This window comes from Pagrus pagrus, assembly GCF_965226575.1.
Source record: "Pagrus pagrus genome assembly, chromosome: 23".
In the NCBI taxonomy this organism is placed as follows: Eukaryota; Metazoa; Chordata; class Actinopteri; order Spariformes; family Sparidae; genus Pagrus; species Pagrus pagrus.
Genome location: NC_140205.1, coordinates 5,104,106 through 5,127,420, shown reverse-complemented (window position 1 = coordinate 5,127,420; position 23,315 = coordinate 5,104,106). Strand labels below are relative to the sequence as shown.

At 41.0% G+C, this 23,315-nt stretch overlaps 1 protein-coding gene across 4 annotated transcripts in view; it reads right to left on the bottom strand.

The window, feature by feature from the left end:
• Window positions 1-102: 102 nt before the first annotated feature.
• Window positions 103-23,315, bottom strand: part of LOC311252588 (liprin-beta-1-like) — a gene marked incomplete at its 5' end in the record, with an annotated part of 281,918 nt that continues 258,705 nt past the window's right edge. For all 4 annotated transcript variants that reach the window (XM_084345857.1, XM_084345860.1, XM_084345859.1 and 1 more), the window contains 24 exons: window positions 103-2,210; window positions 2,337-2,402; window positions 2,551-2,712; window positions 3,414-3,602; window positions 3,794-3,919; window positions 4,011-4,133; window positions 4,337-4,425; window positions 4,513-4,624; window positions 4,918-5,068; window positions 5,148-5,270; window positions 5,347-5,482; window positions 6,296-6,443; window positions 6,787-6,823; window positions 8,353-8,426; window positions 8,645-8,763; window positions 9,736-9,802; window positions 9,894-9,955; window positions 11,908-12,016; window positions 13,774-13,866; window positions 16,581-16,691; window positions 16,783-16,896; window positions 18,094-18,174; window positions 19,739-19,944; window positions 21,452-21,531. In XM_084345857.1, coding sequence (XP_084201983.1) covers window positions 2,121-2,210; window positions 2,337-2,402; window positions 2,551-2,712; window positions 3,414-3,602; window positions 3,794-3,919; window positions 4,011-4,133; window positions 4,337-4,425; window positions 4,513-4,624; window positions 4,918-5,068; window positions 5,148-5,270; window positions 5,347-5,482; window positions 6,296-6,443; window positions 6,787-6,823; window positions 8,353-8,426; window positions 8,645-8,763; window positions 9,736-9,802; window positions 9,894-9,955; window positions 11,908-12,016; window positions 13,774-13,866; window positions 16,581-16,691; window positions 16,783-16,896; window positions 18,094-18,174; window positions 19,739-19,944; window positions 21,452-21,531 — 2,668 coding nt within the window. In that variant the 3' untranslated portion in view covers window positions 103-2,120. The remainder of the gene's footprint in view (window positions 2,211-2,336; window positions 2,403-2,550; window positions 2,713-3,413; window positions 3,603-3,793; window positions 3,920-4,010; window positions 4,134-4,336; window positions 4,426-4,512; window positions 4,625-4,917; window positions 5,069-5,147; window positions 5,271-5,346; window positions 5,483-6,295; window positions 6,444-6,786; window positions 6,824-8,352; window positions 8,427-8,644; window positions 8,764-9,735; window positions 9,803-9,893; window positions 9,956-11,907; window positions 12,017-13,773; window positions 13,867-16,580; window positions 16,692-16,782; window positions 16,897-18,093; window positions 18,175-19,738; window positions 19,945-21,451; window positions 21,532-23,315) is intronic.

Genomic DNA, 23,315 nt, shown 5'->3' with positions numbered 1-23,315 from the left:
TGCTTTCACCGTCAAACCTGTAAATCCACCTCATCTATGAGTGTTCGATCACAGCTGTGTCGTCGCTTAAATAAGATGCTACAAAAGTAAAGACAAGGACGATTGCATTTTCTCCTTTTTTATTACAAAAGATTTAAAAACACTGACTTTGGTTTCCATGTGTACTTTCGGTCACGCTGCTTCTTGAAGGAACTTGGAGAAACGCTCAGTATGAGAGGATCAATATCACTCACTGCACCATCTGTCCATTAGGTACAGGGCTGGAGCCAGGAGCTTTAGAGAAAAGCTTACTAATTACCACTTATCTCATTCAGTTAATCCACACCAAATAAAGGAAAAAAAACTGGTTGTGTGGTTTCAGGAAGAGTTACGCGCTTGTAACTGTTTCATTGTGAAGGCTTTTGGATTAAACAATACAGATCTGAGCTAATTAGTGAGCTCGAGAGAGAGTCAGGTCGGCAGTTTCCCTCTGCTTCTAGTCTTTATGCTAAGCTAATCACCTCCTGGCTGGAGTGTTGTATTTAAGGTTCATGCACCAGAGCAGAGATCCTCTCGCCTCATTCTGGGAAAGAAACAGCATATTTCTCAGAATAAGAACTATTCTTAAAAACAACTTTTTCTCACTTCCTCTGGTGGTGTTCTGCAAATAATCGTTGCTTTAGTTCGTCCAGGTTTTCAGATTTCTGTTTCAACTAGAGCTGCAATGATTGATCAATCAGTTGTGGACTTTTGAATTAATTGCCAACATTTGTTAACCTCATTGTTTTATACTGTTGGACGTTTGTGTAACATTTTGCCACAATTATCATTTGATTCGTTGAGTAACAGTCAAAACTCGGTGTAGTGAGTTCACAGTGACCTCTGACAACCAAACTCTGATCAGTTGATTTGAGTTAAAGAGGACATTTATGCTAAAATTGAAGAAATTAACGTGTTCTTGTGATACCACATTCTCAAGAATTGGGCAGACGAATAGACTGACAACCCAGAAACATTACTCCTTTATCACAGTAAACTGAAGATCTTTACGTTGTGGACAAAATAAAACATATTGAACGTTTTTCACCATTTTCTGACATTTATAGACCAAACAACTAGTTGATTAACTGAGAAAAAAGTCAACAGATTCAACGACAATGAGACATAACGTCTTGATGGTGTGTGTTGTCTTTCATCCGTGGTGCCAGGAAGGTTATCAGAATAGAAAGTAGTTCCAATGAAGCTGTTGAGAGATCTGTGGACAATACAGACTAACAAGGACGTTATCTAGAAAAGACACATCACAGTAAAAAAAACCAAAACATGATTATTTGCGCACCTCACACAAGTCCATTCACCTCCATCATACTGGAGTGGAGGCAGAAATCTCAAATAACCTGGACAGATTTAACGTCAACTATCTTTGCAGCCAGATCCTAAAAGTAAAGACAGAATGTTTGCTTTTTTCTTGAAAAAAAAAAAAAGCTTTTTTCCTAAAAAAAAAAAAGTCTTTTTCTTGAAAAAAAGGAAAAACATTTTCTTGAAAAAAAAAAAAAATCGCTTTTTACCTATTTTTTTTCAAAAAAAATTCATGAATTTTTTTGACCTTTTTCCTGAATTTTTTTTTAGCTTTCTTCCCGAAAAAATTGCTTTTTACCTAATTTTTTTATTTTTTTTACCTGAATTTTTTTTGCCTTTTTCTTCAAAAAATTTGCTTCATTTCTTAATTTTTTCCCCGAAAAAATGTTCTCTTTTTTTCAGAATGTTTGCTGTGATTTGAATGAGCTGATTTAAAAGATAAAAATAAAACAACTTCACGTACCACGAATAAAAACAGTGACTGCAGCTGAGGACATAAAAACTGGAGAACTGCACTCAGCTGAGGAAGACTAACCAGTTCTCTTACCTCACTGATTAATGAAAAAACAAAACACACATACTTGAATGATAAAATAAATGCAGTAAAATCTTCATGCATCATATCTTGGACGGCTTCAATAAATATAAAAGATCTTGAAAGCTACGGCTGAACTTCTGGATGATGAAAACACTGGAAAAGGTCTGACGTGTTGTACTGCGGATGTTGTTGGGAGGTGGAGGGAGTCACGTTGGCACAGTTTGTTATTTTTTCACAAAGCGACTCAGACGCCAGAGTTTTCTGTTTCTGCTGCGTTGACCTCTGGAGGGCAGACTGAGACCTCGGGGAAGAACTCGTCTTCCTTCAGCATGCTCTGAAACACACAGAGGAGCAGAGACGAACTCAGATGATGACTCAGGTTTGTACAGTTTACACCACTGTTGGTCATTTTTATAAGTCAGGTGCAGTCATACTGTGCGGGAGCAGCTCGGTGTCTCACCGTCAGATTATTGATTCCCTCTGAAAACGCTCCGATCTGTCTCACCGTCCCTTCAGAGTCTTCCATCTGCCAAGAAATAAACAAACAGAAGAACAGGAAACAGACAAATCAGATACAAAATAAAGAACCTTCATTCAAAATGTTTCAACCACAAACCAAACGTCCCGACGTGTCGTCTGAAAGAAGATGAGCAGCAGTAGAAGTATCTCCGTACCTGTTCCAGGTGTTCCAGGTTCTCCTCGTAGATCAGGACTCTTCCTCTCTGGAAACTGCTGCTCTTCGGCATTTCCACGTTCATGGGGCAGATGTACTCCTCGCCATCATCCTGACGTTTCTTCCTCAAAGTGCCAAAACCGCCGAACGACAGACGTCTGGGCTGAAGGAGACAAAAGGAGACAATCAGCAGTTTGTCTTCATGCTTCTGCTGACAGAGAAGCTACAGATGTTCAGTGTTTGGCACTAATTTGAAACAGAGATGAGACAATTAGTTGAATAATTTATCAGCGGAAAATAAATTGGATTTATTATCAGACATCCAGTTTAGTTCCAACTGAGGATTTCTGCATTTCTGTTTTTTTATATTTATTTATTAAAGTTTTTATTGAAAATGTTCTGGTGCAAGATACAAATCCTCTGCTCCAGACTCAAAACAAACAACTATCCAACATTAAAGAAAATACCATAATACACACTAGAAAATCACATTATTTTCATATATAATTCCACAACAGCTTTATAATTATACAAAATAGCCTTTATTTTTGAAAGAGTTACTTATCAGACAGTAAATTAAATATCTGTTAAGGTGACAAAACAGCATTCTGACCATAGAAAGACACTAAAGCTTCTACTAAACACCAAGAGTGAGATTTCTTCAGCAAGTATTCATGGATAAAAGACTAAAATGAGCCTAAATGTGTCAGCTGACTGACCCACAATGACTTCAGTGTCCTGCAGAGCGGCTGCAGGAGGACAAACAGCTTGTCTTCTTTCATTACACTGAGTGAAAGTGAAGCTGCTCTCGCCGCAGTGACGGTAACAGAGAGGTTTGTTTGTGACGGGTGGACGGGCAGGTACCTTGACCTTGGCGGTGGCGGTGAGGACGCTGTAGTCTGGGTTTTCCAGACAGTCCTGTTTGAGCCGCTGCGCCTCGGAGCCGATGAGCAGGTGGAAGTGTGTTGCCAGGTGGCGTCTCAGCAGGGTCTTGTTGGGGGGAATGTTGAGCAGGAGGGCGAGAGCTTCCACGTTGAAACGAGGCTCCAACACCTGCAGAGAGTCGCAGACGTTTAGGAAACATCATGGTGAGAGGTCAAAGAGGGAAGTGTTCGAGAATGATTTGCAACATCACAAATAGTTTAAATTGGCTGCTGATGTCTTCTTCTTGCCATGTTTCCCCTCTGAGTCTGCTGAGTATCATCAGGTTGACCTTAACTTTAATCTACTCCCTCCCTTCTCACCATCAGCCCTCCATGAACCCCGCTGCCTCTCAGATTTGGAGCGTATTCGGCCAGATCCACAGACCGCAGCCACTCCATCACTCTGTGGTTGGTCCACTGGGAGATCTCTGCTGGTGTGAAGTTGTTCTGGGAATCAAAAGAGTTCAGATCAATTTGAAAACAGCTTTGAAGCAGAAAAGGAAGAGGTGAGTGGAGGTTGCGGCTTCCTGTGCGATACCTCATCAGAGGGTCGTCGTCTGAGACAGTTTGGATCGTAGGAGTTGAGGCGGAGGACTTGAATGGCCCTCTTGATGCTGAGATGATGAAGAACACTGCCCACCTTCAGAGACAGCAAGTCCTCCTGGGAAACATAATAAAAGAGTGAACACAGAAGTCTCTTGAAAGGTTAATTCAAGGGGAACGTTCACTCAGAATATCAAATCATTAAGAAGAAGACCTTTTGCCATAAAAGTTTCTCATCACTTTCATGTCAAATGAGTTTTACGAGCCTCCACACAGGTTGAACTGCGACGTGACAAGGTTTAAAAAGCTCTGTCAGCTCACCACAGTCATGTAGTGCAGCACGCGTCCATCAACACGAGCCTCATCAAAGTGACTTTTGTACTGCGGGAGGCCGATGTCGTCCAGCCACCCTGAAACAAACATCAGTGTGTTTCATTTAAAAGTCGTGAGGAAAAGTGCAGACATTTTTTTATTAATGACGATGAGGTCACACTCACTGTTCACCCAGTTGTGGTCCAGTTTGCCCTTGAGGTCGTCGTCCTCCGAGCCGAGAGCCTGTAGAGCCAGCTGCAGCTTCTTCCTGTGGAGAGGCTGCTTCATGCACAGCTCCTGAGCACAGAAACACACTCAACATTATAAACAAGAAATTTTTACTGACGGCAACAAACTCAGATCTTCATCTGCATTCAAAATTTTACTTACAGAAGTGTTAACATCCAAATCTAATCTAATCAAACCAATCTAACATACAGTAATCTAATCCTAAGTGGTTCCTAAACATGCTCCTATATATTGATAAAAGTTTTTACTTCAAATAACAGTGACTTTTAGAAGTCTAAAAACAATATATTTCTGCGACAAAGACACCAAAACCTTCACACTCCTGCTGGTGGCGGCCTCACCTTCTCCAGATCGTGTTGTGATGCCTGCAGCAGTGTTTGTCCGGACTTGATCCAGCTCTGACACTGGGCCACATACAAGCCGAGGCCCTGCTCGTGAAGCCACGCGCACACTTCATCTTTACTCCACCGCGAGAAGGGAACATCGACAGCACTGACGGGAACAGAGCAGGAATTATTGATCATCTGGTACAACTATGACATCAGCAGTTCACTCTTTCTCTGACTCTTACTTTTGTTTAGATTCACGTGACCAGCCGAGTCGAGGGCCGGCTGTGGCTCGGACTCCGCCCCTCCTGAACTCCATCTCTGCTGCATCATCGAGGTTGAAGGAGGTAGAGTGACTCCTCTTTAACCTGCAGGAGAACCACATTAGTGACGATATTTGCCTTCTATGACGTTAAATACAGCGAGCACATCCGTGAACATTACCTGCCAAAGAATTTCCTGAAGCCTTTAGACTTCTTTTTGGTTTCAGGTGAGGACGGCAGAGGAGCTCCATCATGTGACTTTCGTGGAGGAACGCCGGCCAAGTCTAGATGCTCTGTGCCTTTACGTTCTGTCTCAGCTGTAAAGATAATCACACACATTAACATGACAACAAACATACTTCAACGAGGCCGCCACAGAAGCACCACTACGACCTGATGTTAACTATTACAACTGACACCACTCATGCACAAGAACTTCAACCACTACGACAACTTTCTCATTTAAAGTGAATGAGAAAAGTATCACAATTTGTCTGATAAGTAACATAAAACGGCTTCATTGCAGATGGTTTAAAGTCGTGGATAAGGGACAGCTGGACAGAAACACCTCACAGCAGAGTAACAGACAAGAAACTCTTGAAAAACATCTTTTCAACAGTAAGTTAGAGCAGTGATTCCCAACTCTTCTCGTGAAACTGAATATAGAGAAACAGAAAACTAATATTCGTTTTGGTAACGCTTTAAATAAAAGGTCGTTGTAATAAGCATTAGTTAAACTCAAGATGTGTCATTTCTGCTGCTCGGGGTCTCTCAATCAAAACAAAACCAAAATCAGTGGTCGAATTCAGGAGTAAAAGTTGGGATTCAGAGAAGTGTTAATCTATCAGAGAACGGTATGACAGTATGTGACCATCAGAGTTAACCTACAGTAAGTTAAAAGATCACACTGCTGTGTCAGTACTGTGTTTATTCACATCCAGCTGTGTAATCCAGAGCAGCCATACTGCAGGCCAACTCTGCTCTACTGTACCTAACACAGGCGCACTGGCACTCCGGGTTCGGTCTGCACGATTTACAGAGCCGTGAAAGAAACATGAGGATCAGCAAAATAACAGAGATAAATGTGATAAATTCAGGGACAAATATAGGAATTAGGAGTTCAGTGTCACCGAGGTTTGGAGAGCTGGCCGTCTGCTTCCCTCCTCGCAGCTTGAAGAAGCCACGACCGAAAGAAGAACGAGCCTTCTTGGTGCCAAAACTCTCATCACCTGTGGCGTTTGACTTGGTGGGAGGTGAAGAACCGGGTTTATTTTTAGCCTATAAGAATAAAGACAGTAGAACAATCAGGACGTGGCTAAAGATAAAACATTTCAGTTTAAGTTCAAGTAAAAGAATAAAAAAGTAGTTGTGCCATTTCACCACTAGGTGTCAGAGCAGGACTGTCAGGCTCATGAAGCGAGTCCTGTGATTGGTCCTGTGACCACATGAAGAGTAATAAAAGAGGCTAAAACACTCTGACAGTCATATATTCAACCTGCTCACATGGATAAAATCACATTCTCCGCATTCAAAAGGTCAAAATGAAAAATTAATGAACACTTGAGTGTTTGCAAACAATATGACAGTACAGTCAGGTGTCTGTAGCGTGTCCTGGTCTTACCTGGTCGGTGCTGCCCGGCTGCAGGACGTCTGAGGAACTGAAATAACAAAGTACAAGTATTATAGTATTTCAGTTTAAGCCACAACCTGCCAGCAGGACTGAAAGCCTCTTTTCTTTAAAAACAAAACAAACTTAAAATAACAGCATTCATCACAGCCAGAGACTGTAAAAATAGAAATAATCAGAGTTTCACAATTCAAACAGTCCTTAAATGAATCACGTGCAACAAACACACTGCTTTATCGCCGTGCCTCATTTAAAATTACACCCAAAATAAACCGTTTGACAAACGAGATCCAGTAAAAAGCGTGAAATTGTGTGGTCCTCGGGGGAACTGAGGAGCCTTGAATGACTTGGCTGAGAACAACAGTTGACAAGAAAATCTGTAAAAAAAAATTCAGCTGAACTGCAGGCTGTGTTTACACAGAGCAGATAGGAGAAGACAAGGGAGATAGCACCACAGAAAAACACAAGCAAGTGGTGCCATCCATCTCCTTATTTTTCCAAAACACTTGCTGGCACCTCAGAATTCAGCTGGCATTTGTTCTTTTTTATGATTTATGGCATTATAATTGTTTAATATTGCACAAAAGACATTAGAGCTGCTTTCATAGAACTGCAGGACTTATATATCGCTGTGAAAACAGAGCCAACAGTGAGTATAAATGTCCTCGGAGTAAAACGCTAAGAAACTGCTTGCGGTTCAGAGGGGAGTCCTGAAATACCCTTCATGTCAGGTAACACAGACGTACCGTTCCTTTAGTGACAAACCACATAATTAAAAGTGACATTACTGATGCAAATGTTATTCGACGCCCTCATTCCATCAAACAGAACAAATGAATCGTTTATTTGACACAAGCAACCACACAATGGAGAGAAATGAGATGACTGTTTTCAGCTGCAGCAGCTTCACGACTGGACAATTCACAATCAGCTTTAATTGCTGCTTGATTAGACCTCTTGTTAGGACTTGATTGTCATTTTCCTGACCCTCCAGATTTCACCTTTATTCAGATGACTTCACATTCCCAGCATAGCTTCAGTATGACCTCGTTCAACCTGAGCAGAGGTCTATATGTTCTGTCACACACATTTTTCCAATCAGCATAAATACATAAATGATCCGGTTGAGGTAGATCAGACTTTTTTCTGAGAGATGAGGTGCAAAGATATAAGGCAAATGAAGAATTGTGGTAATATATTATGTTTTAAATGCGCCATGGTTGATTTAAAATTCATTTTTTGGCAACTTTTGAGTGAGTTAGTCCTTTAAAAAACAGATAAACAAAAAAAACTAAACAAGTGAAAAGAGTAAACAAGTAAAACAGAAACTATTCCATCACCCAAAGCACTCTGTTGCTCTATTACCCGAACACTATGTTTCAGTAATGCCACAACTAAAAGCAAAAACTTAAGAAAGGTCCAAAACAGCTAGAATCATTTAATATCTTGTGCAGACATTTCAGCGTATTTAATTCTCTCCATGAGACGAAAAATAAAGCAGAGACGATGGGGGTTTAATAACACGTGGGAACAATAATTAGATCTGAAAGTCAGTTTTACCTCTCTGCTGCCTGCAGCTGTCGTTCTCTGTCCAGTTCATTCATTTCAGACAGCACAGCTATACATGGAATCGACTGAGACGACAGACAGCAACAGAGAAAAAAACATGATTAGTCGAACATATTTTCTCAACGTTCACGCAGCTCAAAAACTAATAACCAGAACAGAAGCTCTGAATTCCAGGGAGGAACCATTTCAGGGTGGGAGGCTGAAAATTGAGCTTTTCTAAAAGGAAGTGTGCAGTCTGGGGTTCATCCTGTGTGCGAATTGTTTTGACAGAGGTTGTGTTTACCTCGCCAGAGCTCCTTCCTGCTTCCCCCACCAACGCCAGGGTGACCTGATCCACCTCCATGGATACAGGAACAGAGGGATCATCTGGGATATCTGCATAGTCGTCCTCCTTTAACTTGTCTGAGAGAGAACAGTAAGGACAGTGATTAAGGATGTACTGCAGCCTGAACCCACAAAGCTCAGTTTATCCACATTTTTAGGATAAATTAAGGGAAATAATGAAGCGTAGAGGAACAGAGGTCGTCTTTTAATTTAGTTTTTGTTATGTTGGTGGTTGCTGTGGTGTAGGTGTCTCGGATAATTGCAGAAATATATGTTTCTGGTGGACACCACAGTGTACTTTATGAATTTCAACTACTTATTATTGCTTGTACTGTTAACGGCCATCAAGGGACCGGTGTTGGAAACTAGCTTCAGCTATATTCATGTACACTGGACACTGCTACTGCAACTGTCAAAGGTTTTCTGTTCTCGTCCCAAACTAAACAAATAAACTAATATTAAGAATAATATATACGAATTTAAGTTGATAATAACTTAAAGTATCTGTTTACTTGCTTTATTCTGACACAGGTGTACAGAATATAAAGATGCTGTCATTTCTTCTACTGTATGAAACACGATTAGCTGTCATTTTTGGTTGATCGGAGTCTAGACTTCATTATTTATGTTTACAGTAATACAGCATAATTTAAACAAAACTCTCTCTCTCGCTCTACATCGTGTCAAATAGTGACCTCTGCTTACATTGCATGTTTTTTCTTAATGCTATTTTTATAATTCGGGGACACGACAGCTGCAGACTCTGTTTCTGAAGAGAATTAGCCACATTTTTCCAGCATTAAATTGATGATGAACAGTTTATTTTCAGATGTCCTTAGTGCCATAATTTGACACAGATGTCTTAATTTTGATTGCTGTGTGAGATTTTAAAGCCAAAGTCAGGAACATAGCGTTTTGATTTGGAAATAGAGACTCTGCTGTGCGACAAAACATTTGTAAAAAGTCCCCAAACTTTGATTTAATATTGAAGCGGTGACAGTTCAAGTTGAGTAAATAACATGAATGTTTGCTCTGTGATCACAGTCTGACCTTTGACCGACTCCTGCACTTTCTTGCACTTTGTCAGCGTCTCCTCCAGCTCTTTTATCCTTCGTTCCTGCAGATGAAAACATACATGATGTTCCAGTTTCAGCTGCTTCAAGTAAATCAAAGCAGCTGCTCAGCAACGGCATCACATCACACCGTACCTTCTCATCGTTGGATGACGCCAGTGTCTCCAACACTCTCTTCATCTTCAACACTTCTGTATCTGGACGAGAAAAAAAACATGCTTTACACTTGTGGAAGGTTTAGTTTACCTTCAACTCCCACTGGCTCTGAACCAGCCAGCACGAACCAGAGATAATGAAGCCACTACAGTTCAGCGGGCCGTCGGTCAGAAGGGCTTCTGTTTCAGCTTGTTGTGGCAATGATTGATTCAATTATCACCACAAATTATCAGAAACAGGGACTTTCAGAGTGTTTTCCTGGGAGCGCTACACAAGTTTTCTCTATTAAACATGTGCCAACCACTTGGTAATCTAATCCAAACCTTGTTTATCTGCAGGGGGAAAACCTGATGTGAACTGAAGTCTGTTGACCAGAGTAGAGCTTGTCATTACACTGAGGGATCTAAACGGGGTTCGAGGTTTGGAGTTAACTCAATCAAATCGGAATGATCCAATATCCAATCTTATTATCTTACTATCTTTTTTTATTATCAAATGACATATATAAAAAGGGGTTGTTCATAGTTAGAATTAATTCTGAGTCATGTTTCAACCCAGAAAACTAGAGTCAGCTTCAGTCCCACTTTCGTCATTCGCAGTAAAACTCTGGTTAACCAACTGTACACTCCCCCGCAGCAGCAGAGTTGGTAGAGACCATAAACAGAGCAAAGAGAGTGAATATTGGGCATCAAACAAGACTCTAATTGAGTTTTTTTAAATCAGAAAGAATGTCTGGAGAGCTTGGAAGTTCAAACAAAACGGGATGACGCAGCTCTTTGGTAGGGTGACCCTGAGGAAGGCTGTGACACAAGGCAATGCGTGTTTCTAAACACCATTAAAAAAACGTCTGAAGAAAGGCGTTTTAACCTAAAGAGTGCCTTGGATCTTTCTTTTTCTGCTCGATGTGTAAATAAGAAATTGTTTACAAAACATTCTCGCCAAAACAACTGTTTAAGGTGATAATACTGTATGTTAGTGTTGTGTTTTTTTCAAGATATCTCTGCAGCAGAATACATAAATGTCATTGATGTCAAAATTTGCTATTTTTTCCACATTCTGTTGACACGTTTAGTTCATTTTTAAATGTTTTCAACTAAAAATTGTTCAAGAATAATATTATGTTTTAGATAAAAACTTACAAATTGACATTCAAAGTAGAAAAACAACCTGAATGCTTTGTACAGCGCTCTTTGCATATAACAAAAAAGAGATTTGACAAGAAATATATTACGCAAAAAAAATGTAGGTACTGTAACAGTTTTGTTCTCAGAGTCCAGAGCTCCACAGTCTGAGTCCTGGTGACCTACTGGTCGGACAAACTTTGGTCGAAGCTCAGTGCTAATGATCATCGACCCTGTGTAAAGTGTCGTTGAGCTTTGAACTTCCTGTTCTGTGACCCTGTCGTCTGATCTCAGAGAAGAAAAACCAGCAAACAGCATCTTTCTGAGTTTTTAAAAATCATTTTCTTTTGTATGTTGCAGTTTGTTTTTCTCCTGAAAGCAGACATCTAAGATCTGTAGCTTCACAGGATGATGTTGTCAGTGTCTGAACAAACAACCAGCACTTGGACAGTGAGACAGCAGACAAAACAAATAGCTACCAGTATATCTGGTTATACTGTATACAGGCAGCCACGTATATGACTCCCCTTTAAATAAATGGCATTCCTTTACCATCAGTGGATAAGATAAGTTCAGCAGAGGGTGGAAGGAGTGAAACGGTAAGATATGTTTGGTATGGAGACTGCAGACGAACAGATAAGGAGTTAAGTTTTACAAAAGGGCCTCGAATCGCCTCATTACAGTTTAGACTGTGAAGAAAGCAAATAAATAATTAAAAGTGCCCATTATTTTTCCGGGAAAGGTTGCTGGAGGGGGATCTGGTGTTGTTGGAATGTGAAATGTCTATTTGTCCAATCCCCATAAACCCTTTTGTGATATTAGAGTCCATGAAAAACAAGACGATCCCAGACGGTAATCAAAACAGCTCCCACCTCCCTCAGCTCTGTTGTGGCCCTCCGCCCTCAGTCTGCTCTCGTCCTTAAGCCTCCTCAGCTCCACCTCGCGCTCCTCCAGCTGCCTCTGCAGAAGCTGCAGCTCCTCCTTTAATGAGAGAAGCCTTGAAGTCATCATTCTGCCATTCATGAGATTCTCATTACTTTGTTTGTGAAGCAGACTTGGAGAGACGAACAGATTCAATTTAGTCTTGGTTTGAATTACCTCTTTTTTCTACAAGCTTTTAGTGTCCGGACACATAATACGGAGCATTATTCTCTGGAAGCATCTAAGTGGCAGCCGTGATGAGAGCTAGTCAAATTCTCTAAATCTGATGGAAGTTGATTTCTTAATTCCTTTAGCTGGGCTACACTGGACCTACATTCAACTAGAGATGCAACAATTTATCGATTAGTTGTCAACTATTAAATTAATCAACAACTAAATTGATAACTGATTCATTGGTTTCAGTACTTTTTCAAGGAAAAACAGTCGACTGGTCAATTGAAAGAAGGATGGTTGCTACTTATTTTGATAATCTATTTATCGTCAAAGTCATTTTTATGTAGCGACGGGTGTTGTTTCCAGCTTTTTAGATTTCCTTCTTTTCTCTGCTTCACACTGAACTGAATAATTTCGGGTTTTTCGACTGACAAAACAGGATATTTGAGGAACTTATCTTGGACTTGATTGATATTTTAACTGTTTTCTAATGAGGCCTGTTTTTCTTGTCTTAACGTGTGTGTCATTGGCACTGTTATGTCTGAAAATGAGAAATTATAAATCAAAAAAAGGAGAAAACCAGCTTCTTTAATGTGAACATTTTCTGGCTTCTTTACTCTTCTATGACAGTAAATTCAATATCTTTGGGTTGTAGACAAATGACTATTGAGGACTTCATCTTGGGCTTTTGGGAAACACTAACCAACATTCTCAACATTTTCTGACATTTAATGGGCCAGAGACTAGAGATCGACAGATTAATCGTCAATGAAAATATCATTAGCTTCAAGGAAAAGTGTTAAGGAGAAGGACACATTTTTTCAAACTGAGCAGTTCCTCCTCATGATGAATAAACTCTTACTTTCATGTGTAAAATCAGTAGACAACATTACTAAGAATTAGTCAGTCAGCAGGTCAGTTAGTGATTTGGTTGGTTAGTTCAACACTGTGGGTCTTGTGAGATGATTCAGCGGAAGCTGTTACTAATCACTCAACTGTGGACACACTGAAAAACAGACACAAAACTCACAGACATTACTGTTCAACGAATGACTTTGGTGTACCGATTAACAAGATGTGTAGCTTTAAAATTAAAGAAATATACATTAAAGAGAAAATGGTTGCCGTCTGTATCAGCAAGTTTATAAATATAGCGTTTCAGTCTAGAGGTGTTAATAAAAAGAAAGGCTAATAGAGGATCTGAACCTGGTACAAATCCTGAAACCGGTACAGGTGGAAGCACTTACAGCGAGTGTGGTGAAAGTCAGGAAAGCATTGTGCAGCAGTGGAGAAGGAGCAGGTTTAGAGCATCTGACAGGGCCAGAAAGGAGAAGAGGACAGGCTGGAGATTAAACCTCGTTCACCTCGGCTCCAGTGAACCGCTCAGTGTTCCACTTTGGACGCTTGACAGGTTAGCATGTTGCAGAAAGATGTTAAAATCACGGTAGAAAGGAGGGAGGACGAGGAGGTGAAAAAAGGGGGTAAAAGGGAGCAAAGGAACAAGGTCATTGGGGGAAAATTCACAGGTTTTAAACACATAATGATGCATTCAAAGGGTAGAAATAAATTCAGATCTTCTGTCAAATGTAAAACAATTAGGTGTCTGCTGACTGGACCTTCAGCAGTTATCTCTTCACACTCACTTTTGTAGTTTTGAGTTTCTTCTCACACTGCAGTCTTTCATTCTCTATGTCAGTCACCCTGAACCGCAGGTCCGTTACTTCCTGGTACAAACCCTGGGGAGGAGGAAACAACTCCCATTAAACTGAGACAGAAACCTGCGCTGGGGAGGTTTATGGAGACTGTGTGGGAGAGAGTTCAGAGTTTTTTTTAACAAGGGGGGGGAGATTTCCTGCCAAAAGCACCAAACATCATTTGTCTGACCGTTTGTCCCACTGGAGAGAATTTGAGAAGCTCGGTCTGCACATGGAGACAAATCCTGGACTAAAGGGAGGCGACATGGTCAATTAGCGTGAAACGTCTTTTTTTAAAATCACAATCAACAGCAACAATGCGCTTTGGAGAAACTGCCATTAAATATAATGTCTACTTTCACATCATTCTCAATCATTCACATCAAACGTTGAGCTTCAGGCTGTTTTTTCAACAGAAGCCTCGAGAGGCAAGCGAGAAAAAAATCTGGTGATCCATTTTGAATTTTTTGAATTTTTCTTTTTTTTTGTTCTGGAAAAACTGACAGAATAAAGTATTTCCAGGGTCATCTTTCTTTTTTTCTGAAAGTTTTGGCAGACAAAGAGTTTTTAAGAATTATTGGAACTCATTTCAGCAACAAGAGGCTGTAACAGTACCCCTTGTTTTAGGTAGGAGACTAAAATCATTTCTGTTTTCTTCCAGGTGAGTTTTAATTTCTCCACACACTTTAAACACAAGGTACATGCAGTGTTTGCTGGCAAACTAAACTAGCAAACATTATTGTCATGTTTTGTGTTCCTGACAAAACTTGTTTTTCACCTGTGCTCACAGACGGAGAAGAAATTAAAACTAGATCAGCATGTGTTTTTGAGTAGTCGTGTTACATTTTCCAGGATAAATTCGGCTTATTAGGGCCCGAGCACGAATCTCGTGCGAGGACCTATTGTATCTGTAAGGATTATTTATTATTCTTCTTTTTCCTTCCATTCGACTGCATATTTGGAGCCTTTAACACACCCCAAAACGCACCAAACTTGGAACATACGTCACATTGGTGTGCTGCTATCTGAATTCAAAATTATTGGGGGTGAGTGTTGCCAGGGGGCTCCATAGCGCCACCTAACGCCATTTTTCCCCGCGACAATTTTCTCGGATTATCATGAAATTGAAATCAAAATCAGTGTGGGATCATGTAACTACACTGGCTGCATGAGATACGCCTCTTGTTTTTACGTTTTACATCTGTAAATATTTTTTAGTAATTTTTATATGTAAATATTAGCATTTTAGCTCAATAGCTCCCAGGTCATGTGATCAATTGACTCAAAATCATGTTGGGATCATGTAACTACACTGGCATTTAGGTAGGACATTTCCACAGGCAACGGGCAAGCACACATCTGGGCGCACAGGCCTCCGAAAGCGCCACAGCCCAGCGTACGTGGTGGGGCGAGGGCCCGTTCATCACTGCTTGCAGTTTTAATTTTAATTGCAATCACTCGACTTCGAGTGGCGCTACACTGACACTTCAGAGTTTCTGCAGTTCAGTTCCAATCACGCCTTGATTGATGCAAAGTGAAAAGCCATTGTTGCCGTGGACTTGCCGTTTCCCGGTTTATTATACACTCTAACCGTATACATTATGTCTTTGTAATTACGCTACATTCATTCGGGAGCGGTTGACCACCACTGTCAGAACATTGCCACCACAGCTCAAAAAACAAAACAAAAAACAAAATAACACATACATTAGCATAAGGCCTTGTGTGTAGAAGTGACCTGTGAATCATGATCAAGTAACTAAATATAAATAACATTAGTGCTGCAACCACTTATAAAACCAGAGCAGAAATAAGACCAACAGGGATGGATGTGGAAATTACCCCCTGCCACCACTGCTACAAAACAATTACAGAGGAAACGCTGAGAAATCAACATGGCTTACCATTTTATACTAATGACACAGTACATGCACCATCAGACATCCATCAAAGTGTGATTTGAGATGGTCACAGCCAATTACACAAGAAAAACATATTTTTTCTGGTGCTGTCCATCAACAGCAAAACACTAGCGGTAAATTAAAAGTGTTGGCTGTGCAACAACCACCTGGATAACTTTTAATAATGATTCAGAGTCTGGAGTCTGGAGTTATATAAGGAGCTCTTTTCATTTTTAACAGATCAACTGCTGTCAATGGAAAGACTTGTTGGTTTGACTGGGTTGTGACTCTGAGAAGGGTTAAGATTTTGGACATAAAATAAGCCAATCGGGTGCTAAAGGTAGAACAACTGACATTATGTGTTTTTTACAGTTTGATTTAAAGCTTAATGGAGGTTAAATGGAAACAAAAACAAACTTGCATGGAATTCAATCAACTCCCTCCAGGCTTTTACTGTGTCGAAACCACATGATATTCTCCATATATGTGTCCCTGCTAGTGGACAGAGTGTATGGAAACTATAACTCTAACAGCCCCTCAGAGAGGGGAGAGGGGAGAGGAGGGAGAGGTATGGGTATGGATGTGGGTGGAGGGGCTCTGGCAGGAAACAGCTGCTGGAGCACAAGAAGTGTTTAAGCCTCTTTTGTAACCCTCGGAGAAGTTCACGCTGCACCACATGACATATCTCTGAGCCCTCCAGTGGAGTGAGACAGACCTTTGTGACTTTAAAACAATGGCTGTGCGGCTGCCAGGACTCAAACAGCACATAAAACAAAGTGCAGGTGCGACTCTCAGAGCTTCTCAGCCATCTCCGCTCCACTTCACACGGAGTACATGTTAAGGACAGCGGTGTACCTCATTGTCCCGGTGATCTCTCTCCACAGCAGACAGCTTCAGCTTCAGACTAGACACCTCAGTCATCAGCTCCAGCTTTTGGGTCTCCAGCGCTGACCGGTTCAACAGCTCCTGTAGAGCGAGACGTATGCTCGGTTAAGTTGCACTTCTGTGTTCAATTAAAGTCCAGAAGCAAAGTTGTGTAACTTTGTAGCAGCCTTACTTGTTGCAGCAGCTCCTCTGTAGCATTTAGTTTCCCCCGATGATGCTCCAGGCAGTTGTCTAGGTCCCGTATCTTTTCGCCTTGAACCTCCACCTGGTCTGTTAGAACACTTACCTGGACAATGGTGAGACATAAGGGATTTATTTTAAACTTGAAAGCATTCAAAAAATACATAGTGCAGAGACCTCCAAGGCCACATAAACACCTAACATTTAAGATTTCGATAACAGAAACTGTTGGGAAGACCTTGGTATACATTTAAAACCTGAACCTTGAACATCTGCACAAAGATGAATCTGTAACTGCTATTTTAGGATGGAGATATTCTTTATCTAAACCAACAATGAACTGATTCTACTACCAAGTGTTGTCTGTGCAGCCAGCTCCTGATACATCTTCTTCCTCTTTGTCACAGAGCCCCATTGTGTTCCAAAAATTATCCCAAACACACATCAAAGAGCCACATTGTTGCCGTGTGTGAGATGGGACTTTATCACCATTGACACGGACACTGTTCGTTACGTGTGACGTAAACTGTTGAACCTTTTTATGTCCTTGTGACCTCTATGAATAAATGGCCGTGGGGCTGAGTGCCAAAGACAGGGCAGTAACACTGGAAGTGTTGAGAGATGGACTGAGAAGGAAAGCTGTATGTAAACAGGCCATGCCTTCAAGAATTTTGACCTACAGATACTCGACATTTGGGGTCGATTGGGCAGATTTTTTTCCTTGTCTACGTTTTCCTTACTTGAATCGAGAGTCTAAGGACAGAGGTTTATTGTTCACTGTACAGATTGTAAAGCCCCCTGAGGCAATGTGATATCTGATGTTGGGCTCAATTCATTAAATTTACTTAACAGTATACACATATTTTACAACATATACACTGTTAACCAATATATCTGTGATAGGAACCAGATATATCAATCGGGCTCTGATAGAGAGAGGAATGAATAACCTTTTCCCTGCTCCTCTAAATATTTTTAAAAAGGTACAGACGTTAGTGAAGACCTGGCCAAATTTGAAGACGAAGTTTTATGTTTTCTCCAAAAATCTGTCAACTGGTATTTATCGATTTGTCTTGAACTGAGGAATCTTTCTGCTAAATTTCTTGAAAGTCTGTCGAGTTGTTTTTAAAATATCCTGCTGACTAACAGACGAACGTACAAATCAACAAAGGAGACTGAGAACACGTCCTCTTTGTCAGTGGTAATTATCCAGATGCAGCCACTTACAATACCACTTAATTGTCAATTCAAGAGTAATTGTGCTGCTGTCTTGTGGCTACAATGAAGAGCTTTGCTCACAAACCTGAAGAATGAGACACTCTTTGTCACTCTCCAGTCGTGACAGACGTTCTTGGTAGACTGCTTCTGAGCCGTGGCCGTTCGTCTAAAATGAGAAACAATAGCTGTCTTAACAAAAAACAGTATTTGCTGCATCTGTGACATAATGTTTTCCTCTGCTATTTCTTTTGAGATGAGAGCTCATGAAGAAAACAGGGGGAATGCCTTTAGCTGTCACGTTGAAATACAGCTCTGGCTGAGGCATGCCAATGAAAATACACACCAGCCTTGAGCCACACAGATTTTCTGATGGGTGAATGCCACCTAAGTGTATGACCATATAACATCCCACACAATGAACTCACATGGTTCCCTTGACCAGATATGCGAGTTTGAATTCTCAGAGAAACATGTGAGGTTCAATAGTGCCGTCACATGCAAGTGATTTGAAAATTGAATCAAAAGCAAACTCTTCTCTCACATATCACACATGGAGAGACGAGGCCGTGAGGGAAGAAAAACAAGAGCCTTGGCCCAAGACAACGTGAGTTTGGAGGATGGAAACTATTTGCAGCAGGACTCCTATAGAAACTCCATCATTCACGAAGAACGTCATAACAGCACTTTCACATAAACAGTCACGGCATGAGCAGGATCAACAGATGCAAAGCAGATCAAAGAATAAGTCATACAGACACTCATTATCATACACAGACATGAGCTGCAGAAAAAAGTTGGTAAGAATGACACGTTTGTTTTATTAATCTGCACAGAAATAAACACTTTCTCTCTCTGGTCACTGACAATAAGAATCAGCATCACCATCTGCATTCAATGCATCCAAGAGGCACTGGAGATGAATTGAAATCCCATAATTGAAACAACCTGAGGAAGAGGAAGAGATGATTTCTATCCAGATGTTGAACACACTATCATATGGGCTGTCCTATGTGATAAGAATAGCTGACGTTACACTGGGATTGAACTGAAGTTAGCTGTTGTTCACCCTGTCTTACTAAAGTGACTTTGGACTGGTGACCCTAACTTTTAACTGATCTAGATCTGCAACAATTAGTTGATCGTTTCAGTCATTTTTCAAGCAAGAATGTCAAACATTTGCTTGTTCCAACAAGGAACTTATTGACACTAGGGCCGCAGCTAACAATTATTTCCATCATAATTTATGTGCCGCTTATTTTCATGATTAATTGTCAATAAAATGTCCAAAATATGCTCATCCAGCTTCCCAAGTGGCATCTTCAAATAACTTTTTTGTCCAACCAATGGTCCAAATCCCAAAGACTCTTCATTTACTATAATAAGTGATAAAGAACGAGGAAGTGTTAGACTAACTGTTACAGCTGTAATTTGCGTGTATCACGACAGATTGCCATCTGATCTGTGGTCTTGTCAGTGTAAACGCATGTGTGTTAAATCTCATCTGGATTTCATGTGTCACAAGAAAGCTGAAATGACAGGTGTAAATGGCACCAGAGAGAAATGCTCCAATCATAAGTTACAGCACCTCAAGAGCGAAAAATATGCAAAGAGCCAAGACTGTAAAGACTCGGAGCGTGGTCAGAACAAACCACAGCAGTACATGACAAGCAAAAGATTCAAAGAAAGCAAACACATACAACTAAGACCACACATGGAACGTAAATGTTTACCAGTCGTCCATGCAGCCACTCTGCCAGCCCCTCTGCTGTGGAATCAGGGATCTGACACCGCAGGTTGTCCCTCTCCTCGTTGTCCATCAGCTCCAGCGCCCCCCGCAGGTCCTCCAGCAGATGCAGCACCCGAAGGCCACCCAGGAACGGCGAAGTGGGCGACTGGCAGTCAAACAGCCCGTTGGAGTAGTCCATGGCCTTGGAGCCTGGGGAGATGAAGAGGAAGAGTTAGATGTGGGATGACACAAAGAAACCCTCTCTATTTCACATGAGTCACAAAAAGAAGTTGTGAAATTAGAATAGATCATTGAGCTGGCAGAATAGTCAAAACTTAAAAATGTATTTGTTGGATTCTCACAGACAGAAAAGGAAGGATTTAAAGCCAATGCGACATTTGGTGCTGATCAGTGGGTGTGGTGGGAGCAGGATGACTAATGAACCAGAGCTGTAAATTTTAGCTTTTATGCAACTGCATGTTTACGTCTTTTTTTTCAGAAATTGTAAGTTGTGTCTGTCACCACATGCAGCCAAACTTCTTCATCGGCTCTGGGTGCCAAACAAACAGCGTAGACATCACCGTCGTCATCAGTTCATTAGGTTCCATCCAGTTTACTCCGCTTTGTTTATTTTATTTAATCAAGTATTTTAAATGTAATCATACTTTTGTATCGTACATCATCTGCCCTGAGAACATCCAGTTTATAAGCTACTCAGAATCTTTTAACCGAGAACATTGAGTATCTTTTACCAATAATTTTACTTCCACTCAAGCTAACATTTCTGCAAAATAACTATATTTAGGCACATATTGGTATTATCTCCACCCCTGCACAAACACAAACACAGTCCAGCAGACATGCCAGACAAGCAAATGTTTATAGAGATGTTATCAAACATCATGTGACACAGTTTAAGCAAAAAATATTGAAAATTATATCCCATCTATCTGGACAAATCAAATGTTCTGATTTTTCTTAAAAACTGGAACAACATGTTGACGAAATTCAAGCGCATGATGTTCTCATTGTCCGCTGCAGCCTACTCCACACCATCTGCCATCTCTCTTAAATGTCAGACATAATGAAGATGTCCAACAACAAAAAGGGGGCTAAATAAACAAATATCCCAACAATCATGGCTTCCCCACAGTAGCGAGGGAGTGCGGCTTGATGACGGCTGTGGTTTCTGCGGAAACGGGGGGGACTGGGCTGGATGTCACGTGATCAGTCGCCTCGCTCCCATTGGAAAGGTCAGTGCTATAATTACACACATCAGCGGAAAAGTAGGGACTCTGAAACTAAAGCCTGCTCTGCTCATCTGCAGCGGCACAAGCAGCCGGAGTGTGGCCAAAAGTTCCCGAGCAGGAGTTTGTATTCCAAACTCACAGAGCTTGAATAATCATTAGTTTCCGTCACTGCAGGGACAATGGAAACTTTCTTTCATTTCTCATGGTGGAGGAATGCAGTGGAAGCAGAAAGAGCCAGTGAACCAGCAGCACAATTTCAGCTTTTATTCTGAACTTTAATGTATATTCAGAAGGATTAAACTAAACTGCAGGTAGGAGTAGAAGGAGAAGGGCACATTGTTTTACCGTCCACTGGACGTAGTATTCCCAACTTGCAACTCAATGCTTTCCAGATGTGGCTAGACCCATGCCCACTTAAAAAAAGTGCTATTGCCAGGTCTTAAAGTCCAAGCGCACCATGTGGTTACCTGCTATGATCCCATCCATTTGCTCCAAGGCGGCTGCCAACATATCGCTGGCGTCAGACATCATCTTCTCCTCAATGAATCTGAAAGAAAAAAGAATAAGAGTAAGAAAAAAGTACAGGAAAGATCCTGAAGGACTCTGCCAAGGATAAGACATTAACAAATAACAGAGTACGCTTTGAATTCAACCACTGCACAGAGAGGGGGTTCCCCAGAATTTACATTACCCAGCAAGATGAGAAACGTAGGCAGCAAACCAACTCGCTTCAAAGTCAAGTAGCAATCCTCTGCAAGGTTATGGTTTTGGAAATGAAAAGAAGATGAGGCAACAGTATTTTAAACTACAATGCTACCAGGACCCAACAGTCATACAAGCCTAATCCTTAATCAAATAAAACATATCAAAAGCATACATCTGGATTTTTATTTGGATCAAATTGTACTCACTCATAGACACCAGCCACCTAAGTATGCCTGATTCTTTTCACGATCCATGTATTATTCCCTGATAAACTAATGAAAATGTCATAAAACACCCTATCTGAAGGTGTTAAAGAAAGTGAGGAAAATGTACTTGATCTGTCTCTTTATCCAGTTCCGCACCAAAAGTTAATGGGATCTATTCTGGGCCGAGACCCATCCACTCCAGAAGTTTCTGTGTAATCCCTCTGACAAACAAAACAACAAACGGCAGTCTGGCTGCTTGAGAGACAAAAAACAAAAGTGATTTCCAGGACTTATTACCCAGCAGCCCTTATTTCCGGCAGTCACGGGTGCACATGGGCTGGCTCCTATCTGGAATAATGGCACTATTCTCCCAGGGGTCTCGGGCCTCGAAGCATCGGCATGCCTGGCATCTCAAACTTCCATAACAAAGTTGGACAGTATCCCCATGACCGCTGGATTCAAACACTTATCACATGTCTCTCCTTGACGTGCATCGACCACTTATCACTTCAAACTAAATCTGATTTAAAACAGGCTGAGACCAGGGGGGGAGGAAGAGTGACTGAATATATAGGGTGCACAAAAACACTAGAATGAATGGCCGTCATGAATTTTGAGGTAGTACAGTACGTGAAGAGAGCAGCTAAAGCCCCGGACTAACAACATAAAAACAGTGGCTCTACTTGTTCCCATGTTAGCGGGGGCAGGGGCTGTAGAGTTTACTTCATTTCCTCCCTCTCTGGGGTCACAGTGTCACACCCAGCAGGGTAAAACATGGGCATTAGGAGCATAATTAAACCAATAGCCTCAATATGAGCTGGGGGCTGGGGTCTGCTTTTAACACAAGGGGCCTTGAGTGCTTCGTTGCCTCATTTCAACAACACACTCGACAGAAAAAGGGGGTTAAGTTCCTTCCAAAACATCACACACACTCTTGTGTGTTTGCCTGACTCCATAAACATACTATTAAGATTTATCATGAACAGATTTCTGGTTATGTAGACACACATGAGCTGCAGCTGCAACGCTTAATCGATTAGTTTCCAACTATTAGAATAACCAACTATTTTGATGATCAATTATTCAGTTTAAGTAACTTTTAAAGAAAAAAGGTCATTTTTCTTGATTAGAAGCCAATGAAGCCAATGAAAATGATGGTTATTTGCCCAAACATGAACCATTTCACAAGATTTAAAGCACAAAGTCAGTGGCCTTCTGGTCAGTAAACATGCCTAGGATTTCAAAATAAAACAACCTGCTTTCCAACTATCTTTTACAGTTCCCATGGGATATGCCACAGACACACATCTTGCAATTGATGTGTTTTCCTCTTCAGGTTTTTCCAGAGTTTAGTGGGAAACCCTCACTCACCCTCACCAGGGTGGAAGCTGTATTTGGTCAGCTGCTTGTTTTCACTCCA